Source organism: Schistocerca gregaria, chromosome 2 (genome assembly GCF_023897955.1).
Source record: "Schistocerca gregaria isolate iqSchGreg1 chromosome 2, iqSchGreg1.2, whole genome shotgun sequence".
In the NCBI taxonomy this organism is placed as follows: Eukaryota; Metazoa; Arthropoda; class Insecta; order Orthoptera; family Acrididae; genus Schistocerca; species Schistocerca gregaria.
The window spans coordinates 610,434,138-610,456,037 of NC_064921.1; the positions used below are offsets into that span (position 1 = coordinate 610,434,138).

The 21,900-nt window shown below is 40.3% G+C and overlaps 1 protein-coding gene across 2 annotated transcripts in view; it reads left to right on the top strand.

Moving 5' to 3' along the window:
* Window positions 1-21,900, top strand: part of LOC126334586 (tubulin alpha-1C chain) — a 120,562-nt gene that overhangs the window by 81,287 nt on the left and 17,375 nt on the right. For both annotated transcript variants that reach the window (XM_049996977.1, XM_049996975.1), the window contains 2 exons: window positions 18,359-18,581; window positions 18,701-19,002. In XM_049996977.1, the coding sequence (XP_049852934.1) occupies window positions 18,359-18,581; window positions 18,701-19,002 (525 nt within the window). The remainder of the gene's footprint in view (window positions 1-18,358; window positions 18,582-18,700; window positions 19,003-21,900) is intronic.

Sequence of the window (21,900 nt, forward strand, 5' to 3'; positions counted from 1 at the left end):
CATTTCCCTTATTTTAGCTTTCCTGTGAATCTTGAGTCCTTAGAAAAAGAATTCTTTCAGTTCTGTCTCTTCGCCAATTTTTATGTTAAGCATGTCACTATTCTCATTTCTAACTCTGTCCGAAGCTTTCATTTGGCTTTATTTATCGTAAATAAATATTCTGTTACTAAGTATATTATCAGTTTCACACAGCAGTTTTTCTATGTCTTCCGTGCATCTAAGCAGAAGAACTTTATCGTCTATGAATCTTAGCACTTCTGTATCTTCCACTTGTATTTTAATGCGCCATCTGGCGTTCTATGTCAGTTGGGTGATTGTTTCTTCGTCGCCTAAGTTAACCAGGCTATTCTAGAAAGACCTTATAGTAAGACTTATGTGCGAAGCACTGCGTCCTTTCCGGCCGTATAGCATATCTTTAATAAGTCATTCCCGATGCTCACATCCTCCCTGGAATACTACAATATATCATGCCTAACAACTAAATAATGAAGACCTCCTTTCGAATTCGAAATAGTTGTTATGTTCCTTATTTAACATGTTCACAACAAGATTACCAATAACTTATTCCATCTTACACTATCGAAGACTTTCTTCGAGTCCACAAATACCATGGACCTAATCTCAGTTTCTTGATGCCTCGTCCTCTTACTAAGCCAAGTTAAAGCTTAACAAATTACCTTTTCTAAAATCAAATATACCTCTTCCGCAGCATTTTCATTGTTTTTGTCCCTTGTTTTTGAGCGTTGTTAGACTGACACTGACCAACTTAAAAAATAAACGCATACGAAATTAAGAAAAAAAAGACCTCTCAGATGTTGTGTGAACAGGTTTCTCTTCAAGTAAGAGATAAAAGAAATTAGAACTGCGTCCTTCAATGATGCAGACCACTGAGTGAAATTCTGTCGGACAGAGAGCCTATAGTACTCTTGAAGTTCTAAGATTAAGCTAAATCCTGAACTTAAGATTCTCAATCGGCACCTCATTAGCTGTACATCATTTCCGGCATCATTCAAAGGAGCTGGAAATGTTTCTGTACGTATTTTATTTCTTACTTTCAGATGAATAATTTCACAAAACATTTTACCTTTTTTTTCAAAAAGGATTTTTATTTAAAATTTAGCGAAGAAAGCATTAAACATAACAATGTGGACATCGATCGATATTCCATTATTATTAAGACTGTATAGGTTAATAGAAAGCAGAGAAGTTTCAAATTTTTCTTTTTAAAATTCAGTCTTGATCACACCACGTATGTTACAAGAACATAGGTGACCGGTTTCGGTCATATCACATGACCGTCATCAGACCTGTAATTTAATTTAGATAGTAATAGAAACCTTACTAGATTGACAATAAAATATGACAAAATGGTTATAAGGATAAAATACAATAGGACGCGTTATACCCATGGTACCATCTTCGAAGGATGCCATGGGTATAACACGTCCTACTGTATTTTATCCTTTTGCCATATTTTATTGTCAATGCAGTAAGGTTTCTATTACTTTCTAAATTAAATTACAGGTCTGATGACGGCCATGTGATATGACCGAAACCGGTCAGCTACGTTCTTCTAACATACGTGGTGTTATCAAGACTGAATTTTAAAAAGAAATTTTTTTAAAATATTTGATCACTGGTCCAAAAATGTTTATTAAAAAAAAAAGAGAAGATTCAGTTTATGCTGTGATCTGATATTGTTTCGTTTACATAGCCGGCAGCAACTGTTCGCGAAATATTTCAGTTTTGTCTAAAACTCATTAACTAAGATTTAATAAGTGTCCTGATCACTTTCAAGCAATTAAATCTTTTTTTTTCGGAACTGGACCCCACGCTGATCAACTTGATACTCTATTTGTCAATTTCCGCTTTTCGTTCGGCTACGACAATTCGGACAAAACTCCATTCCGTAACTTCTGGGGAGTCTGCCTCCGCTCCGCTCCGCTCACTCACTTGACAAAGAAGGAGCGAGAGAGAGAGGGACGGCCGACCTGGACGTTGCGGGGTCGTGACCGGACGCCGGGGGCTCCGCGCTGCAGCGGCGCGGCTTTCTGCGCTGTGCGTCGCGTGCCCGCCGGCCGTCGCTCAGCAGATAGGCCGGGCCGGCCGTATGCTAATGCGGGCTGCGCTACTCCTCCGCAGAGGGGCCTTCCGGCAGGGCTTATCTCGCGCCATCTTTAGCGCCGCGAGCCAACGACCTCCCGACGCACTGCGGAGGCTCAGCTGTTGCCCTACTGCCAGGAAACCCCCCCTCCCCCTCAGGCACTTGTGCAGACGGAGCTGACTATACACGTCGAACCCCAACTCCGCCGGTAAAAATTCGGAGGTTCTTAAGGAATGTTTCCTGGACAATACGAACTTACCAGGTTTATGAATGGATACCAGCCTTCCTCATAGACGAAAGTTAATACGTCACTCCTAATGGAACAAAATCGACTGATGTATAGGTAATTTACCGCATGCTCAAGAACAAGGGGCGTTCAAAAAGAAACGAACCGGAGGCATAATTACAGAAACCAGTACCTGTATGTTAGAAACACTGAACCTCGCTGTTGTTGAGACACTTGTCCCATTGCGACACAAGGTGATGACTAGATTAGATTAGATTAGTACTTTTTCCGTAGACCATGAATACGTCACTCCTTAATGATGTGGAATGTGTCAGGTTAATAAAAGGTGTCTATACAAGATATTGCATTACACAAAATATTCCAAGACACTTAGATTTTTAATTTTTTCATGGGGGTTGGGGAAATTACCCACTTACTATATCCAAAAATTCATCTATCGAGTAGAAGGAGTAGCCATTAAGAAATTCTTTTAATTTCCTTTTAAATGCTATATGGCTATCTGTCAGACTTTTGATGCTATTAGGTAAGTGACCAAAGACTTTTGTGGCAGCATAATTTACCCCCTTCTGAGCCACAGTTAGATTTAAGCTTGAATAGTAAAGATCATCCTTTCTCCTAGTGTTGTAGCCATGTACAATGCTATTACTTTTGAATTCGTTCGGATTGTTAGTAACAAATTTCATAAATATATATTGTGAGGCTACAGTGAAGACCTCTAGCTCTTTAAATAAGTGTCTGCAGGATGATCTTGGATGAGCTCCAGCAATTATTCTGATTACACGCTTTTGTGCAATGAACACTCTTTTACTCAATGATGAGTTACCCCAGAATATGATGCCATACGGAAGCAGAGAATGAAAATAGACGTGGTAAGCTAATTTGCTGAGATGTATATCGCCAAAATTTGCAATGACCCTAACAGCATAAGTAGTTGAACTCAAACGTTGCACCAGATCTTCAGTGGTTTTTTTTTTTTTTTTTTTTTTTTTTTTTTTTTTTAATTCAACCGCTCATCAATGCAAACACCTAGAAATTTTGAATATTCTACCTCAGCTACCGATTTCTGATCGAAGTCTATATTTATTAACGGTGTCATTCCATTTACTGTGTAGAACTGTATGTATTGTGTTTTGTCAAAGTTTAATGAGAGCTCATTTGCAGGGAACCACTTAATGATTTTCTGAAAAACATCGTTTACAATTTCACCAGTTAATTCTTGTCTGTTGGGTGTGATATACTTGTATCATCAGCAAAAAGTAACAGCTTTGCATCTTCATGAATATAGAATGGTAAGTCATTAATATTTATTAAGAACAGCAGAGGACCCTAGATCGAACCTTGCGGCACCCCATTCTTGATTGTTCCCCAGTTTGAGAAATCACCAGTTTTGTGTATATTATGTCAACTGCTTATTTAAACTTTCTGCACTCTTCTAGTTAGGTATGATTTAAACCATTTGAGCGCTGTCCCATTCATAGCACAGAACTTGAGCTTATCTAGAAGTATTCCATGATTTACACAGTCAAGTCTCTTTGAGAGATCACAAAAATTCCCAACGGGTGATTTCCGGTTACTCAGAGCATTTAATATTTGATTACTGAGAGTATATATAGCATTGTCCGTTGAAAAACCTTTCTGAAAACCGAACTGACATTTTGTTAAAACTTTATTTTTACAAAGGTGTGAAGCTACTCTACAGTACATTACTTTTTCAAGAATTTTGGATACGGCAGTCAGAAGAGAGGTTGGGCGGTACTTGTTGACATCAGGCGTACCCCTTTTTTTATGCAGTGGTTTAACAATGGCATACTTCAGTCTACCTGGGAAAATAAGAGCTATTACATATGTGGCTAAGAATCCCACTTATTTCTTGGGAACAAGCTTTTATCATCCTGCTAGAAATGCCATCAATTCCATGTGAGCTTTTATTCTTAAGAGAGTTTATTATCTGCCTAGTTTCAGAAGGAGAGGTGGGTGAATTTCAATTGTATCAAATGGTGTGGGTAAGGCCTCTTCCATTACCTGCCTTGCTCCTTCTAATAAACATATTTTTTGCCTTTAGTAAGCCAAGGTGTTTTGCATCGTTTCTTATAATTAGTTTAACTACTTTCTTGGGGAAACAGTTTTCAAATTCTCGTTTGCCCCTCAGAGCCTTTTTAAGGGGCCCAAAAATTGATTCCTTCTGATTCACTTCCCGTAGTACGGGACAACAGTGAATGCCCAGCATTGCAAACCTTGAACAAGCGATCAAACCAAAATGACCAGGCAATCTCACCAGTGGGGTCATTCTGCTCCACGACAATGCAAAGCCTCATACGGCCTACACAGAAGCGGCACTCCTGCAGAAATTCAAATGAGAGGTTCTCAGCCACTCTCCATAGAGTCCGGACCTCTCTCCCAGTGATTACGCCATTTTTGGCCCCCTTAAAAAGGCTCTGAGGGGTCAACGATTCACCTCGAACGACGACGTCCAGCTGTACGTGCGGAAACTCGATGGGGAATTTTATGAGACAGCCATTCACCGCCTTGTGTGGCAGTGGGAAAAGTGTCTCAACAGCCAGGGTCAACACTTCTAACATACAGATACTGGTTTCTGAACTTATGCCTACGGCTCGTTTCTTTTTGAATGCACCTTATAAGTGTGACAGGGCCGTTACTGAAACTTCCTGGCAGATTAAAACTGTGTGCCCGACCGAGACTCGAACGCGAGACCTTTGCCTTTCGCGGGGCACACAGTTTTAATCTGCCAGGAAGTTTCATATCAGCGCACACTCCGCTGCAGAGTGAAAATCTCATTACAGGGCCGTTACTGTTTACAGTGCACGTAAGTGATCCAGTAGAAGCGTCGGAAGCTGTTTAACACTTTTAAGACTTTTCACTGATGTTACGGCATTACCAACGAGTCGCGCGAGATACTAAGAGTAAGTAGCCAGTATAGTGATGTTGCAAAATGTGTCCCCTTATAAAGCTAACCTAAGAACAGCAGGAACGTGAGGGGCTATAGAAGCAGCTTTCGGAAGGAACAAAGGTAGGAGGACGACACTTGATCGAGCAGGAGGCGCGTCATGCGAACCTTTATAAGCGCCGCCGCCGCCGCCGCTTCCGGGGGTGCCGGAATCGGTCCGCCTCAGACGCTATACACTCTGCCCCCGGGACGGGTTTAGTTTATCGTGGCACTTAGCTGCACTGGGTACATGCAGGATAGCACAACATAGTGTGTTGGTGTCTCGTAGGATTCGGTAATCATTTCCTATCCTATTCTGTTGTTAGTCATTTGTCACAGTTCATCATCCTTTCTCCATCGAGTTTCCTTATCTGCAAATGTTTCAGCTTGTTTTCTCAGGCACCTGGTGTACGAGTTGCGCGAGCCACTTTCACAACTGGAGATGGCTTTAGCTTCCATCTTGCGTTCGCAGGGCTACGACGGTTGTCTATAAGAAAGTAGCAACGCCAGAAGACAGCATCGATTTGCAGAATGACCTACAGAGGATTAATAAATGGTGCAGGCTCTGCCCTGTAACACACTGAGCGTACACGGGGAAATAAATCCACCATTGTACAATTACTCCACAGATGAAAAATTGCGGAAAACAGTATCTACCGCACAATGTCTAGGAGTAACGATCCAGAGCGAACTTAAGTAGAATGACCATATAAAATAAATTCGGGGAGAAGCAGGTGCCAGACTGAGATTCATAGGAATAATCTGAAGAAAATGTAATTCATTCACGAAGAAAGTGGCTTACAAGGAGCTTGTTCGTCCGATTCTTGAGCTTGCTCGTTAATCTGGGATCGTTACTGGATACGACTGATAGAAGACATAGAGAAGAAGTGCGGCGCCTTTTTTTTTTTTAATCTTATGGGACATGGGACTTAACTGCTAAGGTCATCAGTCCCTAAGCTTACACACTACTTAACCTAAATTATCCTAAGGACAAACACACACAACCATGCTCGAGGGAGGACTCGAACCTCCGCCGGAACTAGTCTCACAGTCCACGACTGCAGCGCCTCGCTCGGCTAATCCCGTCGGCGAGTTCAGACACAAAATGGTTTACTCCGCGTGAGAGCGCTACCGAGACGCTGAATTAACTCCAGTGGTAGACGTTACAACAGAGAGGTTTACTGTTGAATTTTCGAGAAAGCACTTTCTGGGAAGAGTCGGAGAACATATTACTTCCTCCCACATACATCTCGCGAAATGACCACGACGAGAAAATTTGAGAAATTAGAGCTCATGTAGAGGCCTACAGACGATCAGTCTTTCCACACACCATTCGCGAGTGGGAGAGGAAAGGGGGGTTCAGTTAGTGATAACATAAGCACCCTCTACCTCACACCGTCCGTTCGCTAAGGGGGTACGATGTAGAAGGGACTCGTGGTCTCCTGTGGCATATTATACAGTCATCTCATTTACTTTAATTTCTCATCCCCAGTTATGTTTGTTTCTGTACTGCGCTGAAAATATCTTCTCAACAATTCAAATGTCGACGGTATCCGCCTTATTTAGAAAGAAACATGTCCCTCTCACTCATGTTACTTCCTGTTGGCAATCATAATGCCCACTTTACTCTTTGCCCTCGAGCCTCAATTGAATGATGCTCGATTCTGTCTCAGTTTGTTTTCCCGGCAGTATTATTCGTTCGTTAACAGCGGTGCGCAACAGGGTGGAGAGGTTAGCTGACGAAGAGTTGACCGGTGCACACCTCGCCAATGGGCTGATTGAATGCAATGGCAGAGCGGCATAACGGTCCTCTGCTGAGCCGTCTCCGCAGCAGTGGGAACCACATCACAGTTCGAGGGCGTGCTGATAAGAAATGTATTCATTTTTTTGTGGAAACTTTACAGCTATTTAAATAAGATAGACGTTATTCATCTTCTACATATTTACTGTTCATGTCTACGTATTTGCATCCCTCTGCCACTAGAGGGCTTCGAACTGTAGGGCGTAACAAGTCGGTGTGCAACAAAACTGTATCGATGTGTGAGAAACAGCCTGCTGTAATCGAGCTGCAACAATGTAACGCCTTGGGTTCACTTCGTCATCGGTCATCCTCCATACAGTCCCGACTCGGCCCCATCCGATTTTCATCTGCTTCCAAAACTTACAGAACACCTTGGAGCATTCCGCTTTGATAGTGATGAGGCGTTGCAGACAGAGGTGCGTTTGTGGCTCCATCAACAATGTCAAACTTTTCGCAGCGACGGTATAAACAAACTGGCCTCTTGCTTCGAGAAATGCGTGCTTCGCCACGGTTGACTACACTGGGATAAATACGTAGACATGAAGAACAAATATGTAGGATGTTAATAGCATTTGTTTTATTTAAAAAGCTTCAAAAGTTTTCACAAAAAAATAATATCGGAGGCTTTACTAATCAGTGCGCCCTCGTACTTTTGCATCTGCATTTCTTTACGAAAGGTAATTGGGGTGAGATGCCGAAGAAATAGTAATCAGATTGTTACCCTGCAACGAGCCACCGTAGATACGTGAAGAATCTTTTGTCGGTAAAATTCAGGTTCGCCAAACAGCGCGTCCCATGTATGTTGATCACACCAAATAACTTTATGTCCAGAAGCAAACTAAACAATGTATCAAGCAAATGTTGTTTCGCTACCAGGGGAACATTAATCGGCACGACTTTCTTTCTTGTAACTTTGTTGATTACGAAGATATGAACAACAATACGTCGGTCTAAAATAGCACTCCACATTCCTCATTAGGTAATCCATTTCCCCCCTCAAGATCTGTTCAAAAACTTATCACAGTGTACCATCCACGTAAACATGGCGTTATTAGAAGCTTCACGCAGCGCGGAGCGGCAGCGCGGTTTGAGGCGTCATGTCACAGACTGCGGGGCCCCTTCCACCGAAAGGTTCGAGTCCTCTCTTGGGCATGGGTGTGTGTGTTGTTCTTACCATAAGTTAGTTTAGTTAGTTTAAGTAGTGTTTAAGTCTAGGGACCATTGACCTAAGCAGTTTGGTCCCTTAAGAATTCGCACACATTTGAACATTTGAAAAGCTTCACACAAAACTGACGTTCACTCAACCGTAGCAGCACACAGTGTTAAGTACCCAGACTGACGTAGCTGATCCACTTGCTGGAGTTGACAGTAAACAAATGAAAACACAAGGGAAATGTACACTGTTTATTCAGTCAATTGTCATTGACCCTGTACTTACACAGACCTTCAACAGAAGATGGTTGACTAAATGACTGGGGTGCATTTTCCTTATGTTTCCATTTGTTTACTGTCAACTCCAGCCAGTCAACGGGCAACTTAATCCTGGGTATATACTAAGATGTCCGAAAGAAGAGATACCATCTTAGTATATATATAGTTAAGGCTCGACGGCCACTTGACCATATTCTTCTGTGCGAATGCACAAACAGTGCCCGAACTCTTACGGGAATCTGCAACGCACTGCGAGTAATGAGTATAATGGGGGGGGGGGGGGGGGGCACTACGAATACAGTGCGGGACAATACGTTGAGAATGTGGGTTTCGGAGGAGGCGTGCCAGAGATAGATGCCTGCAGTCGCGCTATCCTCTGGGTCCTCGGTGGCTCAGATGGAGTGCCGGCATGGTAGCTCAGCGTGTTCGGTCAGAGGGTTAGCTGCCCTCTGTAATAAAAAACTGAGTTAATCGATCAACGACGAACTTAAACGGGTGTCTTACGACGTCCGCCCCGAGCAGGGGCAACGAACAAAAACGAGATTAAAAGAAAAAAAAAGGATGGAAAGAGCGTCTGCCATGTAAGCAGGAGATCCCGCGTTCGGGTCACGGTCGGGGCACACATTTTCATCTGTCCCCGTTGACGTATGTCAATGGCTGTAAGCAGCTAAGGGTGTTCTTTTCATTGTAATTTAATCCTCGGAACCTGCAATCCAGTTTTGTATGAAGTTCTTAATAACATTTTGTTTACGTCAATGGCACGATTACCGATGCCACTCTTTCTGTATTACTAACCTTAAACTATGTCCTCAAGGGATGAAATCAAACATTTCACTCGAGTTAGATTATAAAGACGGAAAATATTCGCAAAATAAATTCTGTTCACATAATGGTAGCCCGACACTGAAACGTAGTAGCCTAATCGTAAGTGGAAGAAAAGTTACAAAAACGAGGAAAAAACCTGGATACAAGAAAAGTACCTCCTCTCTCCCCTCCCTCTTCCGAAAAACCTGTAGTCCCGTTTTCGAGCATGTCTTGAGGGGGAAAAGTGGATTATCAAGTAAAACGTACAGGGCACTATTAAAAAAAAGACTTAATGCTGTTCGTATCTTCGTAACAAACAAGGACGCAAGGAAGACAGTCATACTCATTAATGGCCCCCTGGTAGCTAAACAACGTTTGTATGACACCATAAGCATCCGCAAGGGTGGAGCAAGAGGGGGCGATTTTCTTATATCCAGAACTTTTTTCCGGTCATTCTAACGCTTTTTCTATTTACGATGATTAAATTTCAGTATTAACCTACCACTATCTGGACAGAATTGTATTTTGTGAATGTTTTCCGACTTTAATACATAACTCGAGTAATACGTTTCATTTAATCATCTCAGGACGTAGATTCAGGACATTAACTCGGAAAAGGTGGCATCAATATTCATGTTAATAATATAAAACATATTTATGAAATACGTTTACTTTTTTATTTATCCAAGTAATTTTCCATAATAACCACACTGAGTGGATATCCTATCGGTGGTGAGGGATGCAGGAAGTATTGTGCACTTCTTGTCAAAATGAATTCTCTGGGCGTAATATATCTTCAAATTCGTCGATTCACTTGCATAAAAAATGGTAATGTTGGAGTTTTGCCCCCTCTTACATTTCCCCGGACGCCCATATTTAAAATATTTTTTTTTATTTTGCTTCCAAGATAAAAAGTTGTTTGAGGTGATCAATATAAAGGGATCACGCTCTATACATAAGATAACTGTTCAAAATGTACGCCAAAATCAAACGATGTACAGGTAACGATGAAACGAATCGAAAAGTTATGTACCATTTTTCACACAACCCAGTATTTACGGATCAATCGCCACTTTTCTGTAGCTGACAAACAACAAATCGGAATAACACAAAAGCAACTAATTAAATGATCACAATATGATAATGTCATGGATGTGCTTCGTCTAAACAAAGCACGTTCGTTACAGAATGCATAAAAAGGTTCAGTAGTGAACCACGTGAAAGAGAGAAAAACAGTATTTCCTCCGGTCTTGGCCAGTGAGCTACTTGCAGAGTATCGTCGAGTACTTTTGCTATCCGCTGCATATTCTGAAAACAGATCGTGAAGCGTCGCGCGGCGCTGCTTGTTCTGGACGGTCGCTCCTAAAACTTTGACCTTAACTAGTGACTGAACTTTTGGTCAAACAAAACAAAAGAATGGAAGACTTTCTGTAGGGACGCCTACACCCACACTATTTAGACCACTGTGAACTGCATTGTACCACGTTTTAGGGTTTCTTCCCGTTCCATTCGCGTATGTAGTACGGGCAGAATTACAGTTTAAATACCTCTGCACGCAGGGTAAGACGTCTAATCTTGTCTTCCCAGTCCCTGGGGAAACCATACATTGCATGCTGTATTATATTCCCAGATTCCTCATTTAACACCGGTTCTTGAAACTTTGTAAATAGACCTTAGTGGGATGGGTGGCATCTAGCTTCAAGCGTCTGCCAGTATTGGTTTCTCAGCATTTACGTGACAACTCCCATGGTCAAACAAGCCTGTGACCATTCGTGCTGTCCATCATTGTACATGTTCAGTATCCCCTGCTGTTCAACGATGGAGAGCGATACTTTTTCATCCTTAGAATACACCTGTTGTAAACATTACGCCATGTATTCTTCCGCGTTTGCTTGAATCTCATTGGATTTTGTTTCACGTAGAGTGGGAGACAAGCTGTGCCCTGTACAGTCAAGTACGGTAATAAGGATAAGTTTTTATAATATGTTACACGCGAGCGATAATGCAGGACATCAGCGACCGGGGAATTAAACTTGTACAGCACTGACCGGGAGGCCAGCCAGCTGGTATAACTAACCTGCAATGATGTGAGCAGTTAATGTTCAGACGTAAAAAGGAACGAGCAGAGAAACAATGTTGCTTTGAATGTCATTAAATTTTGAAGAGAATGAAATAATAAAGGCAAAACTCCAGCACTGCCGCATGCTTCTTAGCTGACCAGACGGAAAGCATAAAACGCTGTCACTCTCACCTAATAGGCCCTATATTACCCTAATTACAAGCAAGAGTGATGAAAATTCCTAACTTAAGCACAGAATAATTTTTCTGAGCGAGCTACTATGTGACGCAAAAGCATACTGCAGGGATTTCACTGTACTGTTGAATAGTGAAGCCACTGAAGATATTAATTGAAGTCAATCGTCTGGTAATCTCTGAGCTCCTTCCTCATCCGAATCCGAGATACACATTAAAGTTCTGGAACTGTGATCTGCTACGTTGATAGCGAGTCGATCAACAACAGAATCCACTAAGCCACCCCGGCGCCCCATTTTCTCTTCTTTTATGATGTGCCGTTCTATATCGCGCCAGCGTTCGGCAATGACAGGTGAAAAAGCTGCGTGCGTTTAGTCACAGTGCGCCTGGCAGCTTAACAGGTTTGTATTTCTCGCGCCAAATCCCTTAACATATCAGTTCTGTTGGGTTCATATTGTAATGGTACAGTGGCAAATGTAAAATGCAGCGTTTGTATGGTGTGCTCGATATTGTGAGACTAGATCTGTGGGATAAAACAATGGATATAGTCTAAATAAAGAGTATTTGGTTTTTCATTTTTGCCCTCAAAATTAAATAGTTGTGTTTTCTTAATTTAAGTAACATTTATTAGCAGTCTTTCATAAAATATAGATAATTAACAATTTTTTTTTTCAAATGAAAAGAAGAATTTCCCGTGCATTATGTAATTTGAAACGAAAAGACGGGCATTATTCATAAAAACTGATGATGAATTTTACACTTACGAGATGTAGGTATTGCAAATTGATAAAAAAAATATGAGTAGGGCGAGACTTCAACCAGGGTTCATGAACTGCTTTAATTTATGAATTTACTACGCAACCAATTCCGCCATACATCCAACGTCTATTTACTTTACAACTGTATAGATTCCTCGTAAAACTTCAAAGCCGATTTTTCCTGTAAATTTATGAATAACGTTAAGAACAACCTATTTCTCGGCATTTTTAACCGTGTTCCGCCTGTGTGTTTCACTAAGGAACAGGTAGCCTCAGCCATTTTCAAACTACGTATTAACAACACGACAATCAGCGTAACAAGACAGAGGCTGTGACTGTTCATGTTTTTTAAAATAAAAACTACATAACTAAAGAGTGATTAATAAAAACGTTGATGACTATTAATACATTAGAGTATCTTCAAGTTTCATTTAATGTAACTTAGTGATAATAAATCTATTACGGAAGTAGGACCTACTTGCAAGAGTGTAACAACACCAGTGTACGTGTGCTACAGTTTCTGACCAGTCATCGCGTTTGTGTTTGTTTGCATAAGGTTTGTTCTTACGATGAATAGAGCATAGTAAACTTGCACAATATCCTGCTTACACTCTCCAGCACCAAGCGACAAGTTTTCAGACCCCTTTGTCCTATAAAGAGAACCACTCTCGATTTTACCTTTAGTGCCACGTAGGCCAATAGGCGCCGTTCGCCATCCGAGTCCCTCTACCGCTGAATCCTTACATTTAAATTTCACCTCCGTAAAGCCTTTAGTCATCTTCACTCGCCAATACCCGTGGTACCTTGCTCCACACGTCATAACCGTTACTGAGTTCCGAGTTTTTTTTCCCCTATCGTGTCTCATCTTCGCCAATATGGTCAAGAAGAGTCGCGCGGAATTAAAAAGTTTTTATTTTATCTTTTAAAAAGTAAACAGTTGCAAGAAACGCTTTGCTTTCTAGAAAAAAAAAAATCCCGAAGATAAAATCGACTTCATCGTGAAGAGCCACCACCTACCACGCAGTACTTTGACTGATTTCTTTATCTGGTGTGAGCTGGCAGAGCAATGTATCATCTACAGTCACAAATCGGCGCACCAAGTCAGTTTCTTGAATAGAAATGGTCTCAGCATTGGAGAGAAATCCGTTTCAGTATTTGCTTTTGGTCAGCATCCAACAAATGCAGCGCCTGTCCTGTATGAAGCTTTCCTGTAGTTAGTTGCTTTCCTACACTAGGACCTACGTAGCGCATCTAAACCTAAGTGTTACTCTGCAGTTCACACTTAAGTGCCTACCAGAGGGTTCTGCGAACCACCGCCGGACTATTTTTCTACAGTTCCTCTCTCTGACAGTGAGTGTACTTTCATGAAGCGTTCAGCTGCCCTTGAAGTCGCAGCCTTCTAGATACTTGACCTGCTTTGTTTCTCATCGTGCGCCCATAAAGTAATTTTTCACGATACTAATGGTATTTCTGTTCCAGGTTGCGGAACATTAATTTTGCACTGCAAGGGACAGTCAAAAGGTGCTCAATGTGGCAGCAGTTTAAGCTATCAAGGTTCATATTATTTCAACAAAACCACCTTCTACCGTAGTTCAACGGTATTTCAATTTTTAATCCTCCCCGCCAAAATATGATTTGATCAACTTCATAAAAATTACGAGGGCATTTCGAAAAGTAAAGATACAATGGCTCACAGTCCTTAAAAAGAACATTTATTTAGAAAACGCCAGTTACATCTTATTAACTGGATTATTTGTGATTTTTCGACTTAATCACCCCCGTTATCCAAACATTTGTTAAGTCGGTGCACAAGCTATTGTATCCCACAGTCGTAGAAGGTTGCCGCCTGTTGTCAGAACCACATTTCAACTTCATCTTTGATCTCTTCATCGTCGTGGAATGATTTTCCACCAAGATGTGACTTCAGGTAACAGAAGACATGGAAGTCGGTGGGCACAAGGTCCGGGCTGTATGGCGGATGGTCCAATACATCCCATTTTAATTGTTCGAGTAGTGATTTGGTTACAAGTGCTGTGTGAAGCCGAGCGTTGCCATGAAGCAAGTGGACTCCACTTGTCAGCATTCCCCTGTGTTTGTTTTGAATTGCCCTTCGAAGACATTTCAAAGTCTGGCAATATGCAGCAGCATTAATTGTCGTTCCAGGAGGCATAAATTCCAACAGAAGAATGCCTTGTTTGGCCCAAAAAGCAGAAGACATGATTTTCGTCAATGAAATCGACCTTTTGCATTTCTTGGCTTTTGGTGAATTCGAATGGCTCCATTGCATTCATTGCTACTTGGATTCAGGTGTATGGTGATAAACCCACGCCTCATCACCTGTCACAATGTGATCAAGGAACTCATCACCTGCTTCAGCATGGCGTGTGAGGAAGTCAAGTGCAAAGCCCATCCTTTCCTTTTTGTGTTCCTCCATTAACAGTTTTGGAACCCAGCACACACACAGTTTCCTGTACACTAACTTGACAGTCACAACATCATAAAGACTTGTCATTGACACGTCCGGCATGATCTGATGCAATTCTTTCAATGTGAGACATCTATCAGCACGAATTGCTTCCTCCGTTCTCCAAAGAAGGGCATCAGAGATCACAGATGGCCGACCTGTTCTTTGTTCCTCATGAACATCAGTCCTACCTTCAGAGAAATGACGACACCATTTCGTTACATTTTGTCGATTCATAATGTTCCCATAAACAGAAACAATTTCTTTGTGAATATCCGCTGGTCGCTGACCTTTTGCATGAAGAAAACGTACGACGGAGCGCACTTCGCATTTGGCGGGATTCTGAATTTTAAACACTACCTATTCCAACCAGACGCAACGTTCAACTACCGAACGACCACAAGGAGAAAGCTAACGGTTTAAGGTTAACACCAGTGTTGCCAACTTGCTCGCCAAAACTCTTCTGTTCCTCTGGCGTACGGTGTATCTTTACTTTCCGAAATACCCTCGTATTTCATATGATGTGAATCTTCTTCCAGCTTACCACTGATCGCAAAGCTTTGTGATGCCCAAAATTTCGTATAAAATATAGTGGGCAGTGTCTTCGAGATTATGGCAATGTTAGCGAGCTTTAGTACCCAATCACTGACCATAATTCCGTCGGTCGTGCATGTTTTTTGATGTCTTGAGTACTGACCAAATTCATTGCATACACGACTACTTTAAATTCAGCAACACACTCCATACTAGTAACATTCGAAACCGTAAGCGGGAAAAAGCTTCCAACAATGGTGAAACTATAGTCGGTGGTGAATCTTCTGGTGTGTATGACCGTGGTCAAAAAAAAGTTTCTGGGACCATGGCCATACAGCCTGGGAGACTCATCAGCAACTATGATATCTGGCCAAAGGTTTTCATTGCATCAATACAGGAGTTAACCTATCTTTCTCTTTTTATTATAATTGGCTTTTGGGACTTGCCCATTCAGCCATCACACTAGTGTAATGTCAATTATGATGATACTAATGTAAGAACAGCACAACACCCAGTCCTTGAGTGCACAAAACTCTGACCTGGCCAGAAATAGAATCCGGAGCCCTTTGCTTAGCAATTCGCCACGCTGATCATGCAGCTAACAAGACAAAGCCTGTCTCTCTGGCTTTGAGGGTAGACATTTGGGATGACGTACTTTGTGTTGCACTCAAGTTTTTAGTGTGGAAGCACAAATTTTTTCAAGCTGGCCTACAGCTTGTTCAGTGCCATTAAATAAATATAAGAAAGTATCACAAACTTGGCATAATTATCTAGGAATCTTGGTGTGGATTGCTTGCAAAGTGAAGCTGAAAACCAATTAGTGAAGCTATGAAAAGTCTTATTATTAATAACAGAGTGTACAGAAAGACAGTGTGCATACAAAACAATTGTTCACAGTGAATTGAAGATGGATAGAGAGTCAAAGATATTCTTCCACTAGGGGGCTAAACTCATATCACTGCCAAAGAGATTTTTTTATATGATAATTTGCTTCATCAGTGGTGAGGTGGTTTCACTCTCCGGACTATGGCTGGTAGCAATGTAGTGGCCAGTGACTATACTAGAGAGATGAAATGTGCTGGTAGGTTGAGTGGCTTGCTGTATAATATCTTTGCTAATTAAGCTTGGAGGTCTTCTTTAAATGTGGAACAAACATCCAGTAGTACCCAATGTGAGGACTCTGTCCATTGGCTCTCGGAGCACATAAGTGTAGCCTCGATTATTCGATGCCAGCATTCCACAAATCTGTTGCTCTGCATATGTTAGGCTGTGGTGCATTAGTGCTGAATGCTACAGATGTTCCATAGCCCAGAGAACAATATGGATTTGAATTGGCAACCCTGGTTAGTAGTGATGGACACTGGGCTGATGAAATGCAATGCCCACAATTTTACAAATGCTGTCACCGTAATTTCCACCATAATGTCCAGCAAAGTTGCCTCCTCAGCCCAGCAAGTGACACAATTGATTGCAGAAAGAATATACATGTAACCTTCTGACTCATGTAGCAGGCTGGCCAAATCAAGGTTTCATGTTGTAACCAGAGTTTTGGTGTTTTATACTTCCTGAGATTTGAATGTGTGTGTTGGCGTGCTGGCAAGCCATGCAGGCTTGAGTCTATAGTTTGCAGTATCACTTCACATCAGTCCAGATAAATTGGTTCTTTGCAAGCTTAGTAGTGTGGCACACCCCAGGTGTGGCTGTTGGTGTAAGCTACTGATGACAGGCTTCCTCATAGTTAGCAGAAATAATGGATGGAGCTGGGGTTACAGTATGACGCTCCAGACTTGTGTGCAGGAGCCAGGGATGGTGCACTGCTTCAATTTCGTCCAGTGATAGTACCTTGTAGAAGTTTTCAGATTTGTGGATCATGCTATTGAGCTTTGGTGAGATCATCATATCTGAGCTTAATCAATAGTGCACTGACTTGAGATACATAATACACCACGACAATGATTGAATGCTTGGGGTGCTGAACATTGATGATAAAATCACTTGTGATGATATCATGCAGACATGAACTAGTTGCCTGAACATTGTCTTGTTGATATGATGCTAGATTTGTCTCATCATTAAAATCACTGTAGAGGTTGAAACGCATTACACATTGTTTGTGTACACATTCGCCACTGTTGTTGTCAATGGTGACAGACAGCAGAATGTCACTTTCATAGGCTGCTCAGGATGGAAGAGAACACTATGTGAATCACTTTCAAAGTCACCATTCTGTTCAAATTGCTCAAAAAGGCAGTGATCATGTAATGACTCCATTGCCAGTGCTAACACTATGTCACAAAGTATCCTTGTTATGTTGAAATAGTTGTTGCTGTTCATTGTGTGGGTACCATTGTAGGAATTCTGATGTGAGTGGCTTGTGGAATGAAGCTGGAAGCCAGCATCTGAAGTTAACACAAATTTTATTATGAATAATAATGCATACAGAAAGATCATGTGAATACAAAACAATTGTTCACAGTGACTAAGGAGAGCTAGAGAGTCAAAGATATTCCTCCCTGAAGGAGTGCTAAATGCATATCATACCAAAGATTATTACAAAATTTATAATTCCTGCTGTCACTGATGAAGTCCCCACAAGTACAATGAATTTTATTCAGCTGAAGAACTCTTAAAAATTAGTAATAAATGACCAATAAACTGACTTGTCAGGTGATGAGCTAACCTCTTAGCTAGATTGTCAGTCTGTCAGCAAATTGAAATTACTAAAAGAACTGACCTTTCACAGAGAGCCTAAATTCAGTGACATTAGTGATATTGCTTGCCTCTAAGCTTGTAATGCTGTTGTACTCATGTTCTAGTTTTTATTGTTGTCAAGTGCATTTTTTCTTCTGCTCCCATGTAATTTTGATAAGAAATGTAACCTTTGTAGTCTCTAACCTATGAAAATAGTCAACACCTTTGCAGTAATTGGAATTTTATGAATGGAAAACATGAATAACACTAAACTGTGATTCTGTGTCAAACAACTGTTTATCTGAGCATTTCATTATTACCTTTCAGAGGGAGTGTATCTCAATCCACATAGGGCAGGCAGGAGTTCAGATTGGCAATGCATGTTGGGAACTGTATTGCCTTGAACATGGAATACAACCAGATGGGCAGATGCCATCTGACAAGACACTGGGCTCTGGGGATGATTCATTCAACACTTTCTTCAGTGAAACTGGAGCTGGAAAGCATGTTCCACGTGCTGTTTTTGTAGATTTGGAACCTACTGTTGTTGGTATGTTCACACGTTTAATCTAAAAATATATGGATATGGTATAAATAATTCAGATTAGAAAATATATGGTTTCAATTCATAACATTTGATTATGGGATACATTTTCTTGCAATTTTCAGATGAAGTTCGCACAGGAACATATCGTCAACTTTTTCACCCTGAACAATTAATTACTGGAAAGGAAGATGCTGCAAATAACTATGCACGTGGACATTATACCATTGGCAAGGAACTTGTTGATATTGTTCTTGATCGTGTGCGTAAGCTTTCAGATCAGTGCACAGGCTTGCAAGGTTTCCTTGTTTTCCACAGTTTTGGTGGAGGAACAGGTTCAGGATTTACATCTCTTCTTATGGAGAGACTCTCTGTTGACTATGGAAAGAAGAGCAAACTGGAATTCTCCATATACCCAGCACCACAGGTACATCTTACTTTATAATTTATGAAACTTAAAAATAATCAAATGATGTAAGTATCGGAAATGCGGAGTAATTTCTGATGGCTGCTGTATGTTTGCTGCACTATTTAATGCATAAAAAGATGCTATATTCTTATAATTGTGTGTATCATAACTGTGAATAAAGTCCTTCTTTATTAGTATCTTCTAAAATTTGTTTCGAATTACTAGAAAATCATTTCTGTCTTTCTTGTCATTTTGCTTCAGTCCCATCATATGTTGACAATGATGTTTCTTTTGTTTGTCTGATATCTCTCCCATATATATTTTACATTTGTTGCATACAGATGAAGAAATCATACTTTTGAAAAGTAAAAAGAGTCGTCACTAATACTTGCTTTTGTTTTTATCTCATAAAATATTATGATATAACAAGTATCACTATACACTTGATGTTCAAACTTCCTCTCAGACTGTTTGTGAATATCAGCATGTGATATTTTTGTACTGCATCAGATTAAAATGAGAGGGACTCTGTTTAAATATTATGATAGGAGGTAAGATGTAAGACTTGTTTCTTTGAACCTGATTGAAAAATTAGTCAACATTATGTTGTTGAAGAAGAAAGATCCTAAACTTTGCAACCTCAAGACAAAATTGTGATAATTGTCTTTTGTGATCCTGATGCCTCTTTTTCAGAATGGAGTAAAAATCAGTTCCCTGACAACATTAGCACAATGGCAAAATTTAAATAATTTCTTCACAGAGTTTATCTGCCCACAGTTCTGCTGCTTCTGAAAAACAATCCAATACCAGTGCTGAGATAACAAAACTTGCATGATAAGTTTTCTCTAATCTGCCATATTCACTGGATGCAGTACATTACAATTTATGTGGCACACTCATCATGCATGAATACATGCCATTGTTCAAAGATAGATAGATCCTACAGCAAAGGACAGAAATTGTACTGTAAATGAACAATTGTTCATGAATCTTGGGACTTCATACTGTATAAATTTAATGTTGTTTCCTTGTTTATTAACAGAAACTTGAATTAGAAGGTACAATTTTCTATTCAACCATTGCAAATTTCATCGTGGATTAGAGCAAAAGCCCATGCTGCATCACTTTCTTATTTTTTATTTTATTTTTTAATACATCTATTTTCAACCACTGAAGAGATTAAGCCTCCTCAAGTTGAGTGGTAGGTCATTGAAGTTCACACTATTTATGTCTTTTTCAGTGTCTGGAGGCCTTCTTTGCAAATAGTTCTGCTCTCCTAGATTCCACTCACCGACTGCTCTCATCCACCTCCTATTAATTCTTCTTGCCATATGTCCAGGCTATTTCCATTCGGTTCCTGAATTACTGCAGTACACCATCGACTGGTATTATTGCATGAATATCATCAGCTATTTAGTGATCTATTTTAGTTAGGCCTATTATCAATCTTTCCATACCACTATGCACAATTCATAACTTATCTATTGCGATCTTCTTGAAAGAAGTAAGTTTTGTGCACCTGGTTCTTGTTTATTTCCATTTTATATTTATTTTGTGTTATACAATGTTTTTGTTGTGTAGCCATTTCTAAATGAAACTTTAACCTGTTAAATACACATGTCTGCTACATCATGGTTGTGGATCCTGTAGCAATCAAATTACCTGTTGAGAACTGACTTAGTGTTCAAGTTTTGCAGGCATGGTTGAGAAATCTTATTTTCCACATTTATTGGCATTTGGTCTTGAAGATGATCAAATTTCTTCTGGTTTTATACAGACATTAAGCTACCTCTATTGTTCAATAGCTGTGTAAGGTATACCATATACACATTCATCAACTGGCTCCAGTATGTCCATTATAAGCTGACTTACAGTTTCGTTTTTTTTTTTGTCTTTTATCATGAGTCCATTTTCTCCACATTTTATGAAAGATTGCAAACCAGAAATAGTAGTTCCTCTAAGTCATTAGCTATGAACACAAAATTATCTATAAAGTGTGATTAGTTTATCTGCTTTTCACAAATTCTGATTCTTATTTATTTCCATTTGATGTTGCAATTTCCAGCACAGCTATAAACAGTTTTGATGATACTGGGTCTACTTGCCTTGTGCCTCTTTCAGAGAAAATTCCTCAGTGGGTCCTGTCAGTGGTGACAAATGCTGCTAATGTGCTGTAGATGTCTTGGGTGATCTTAATGTAAGTTTGTTCTACCCCATGTTCTGCCAGGGCTTTTATGATTGCAATGTGACTAAGTGAATTAAATGTCTTTTCAAAGTTGACAAATGTTAGATGAAGCAGAATTTGAGATTCGTTTTTCTTTTTATTTTTATTTTCCTCCTTCTTCCCCAAGCATTAGGCAGTAATACTTATTATGGCCCTTACTGTTGCACCTATGTTGTGGTTGGCTACCCATCACTTGGTTTCCCTGCAGGCTAATAGATTACAACAGTACTGTGGAACCTGCTGTCATCCAACCATTGCATGTTGCTTATCCATTTATTTCAGTATTTTTCAACTGCCTTCAGAATATCATGCACTTTGAATCTTTTTCTGATTCTCTCATTCTTTATGTATTGTAGTCATGAGACTCCATCGTTTCCTCTTGTGAATTACAACTTGGCTGCCTGAACTCTTCATTGACAACCATTTTGTACAAGACTTTCTTTTTATTACTACAATTTTTAATTGAATCTCATTGTTCTTTCTCATGCCTAAATATTAATTTGCTATCCTTTCCATTCCTTTTAAAATATCCCACTTCTGTTACTGTTGTTGCTTTGAGAATAGCTTTTTAAGTACTGATCAATCTTTGCTTCATATGTTACTTGAAGGCACCCTTAAGAGACATACTTTTCAAAATTTATTGGCTACTTTCAAAAATCCCAAAGTGATTCTTCATTTAGATTGCTTATACT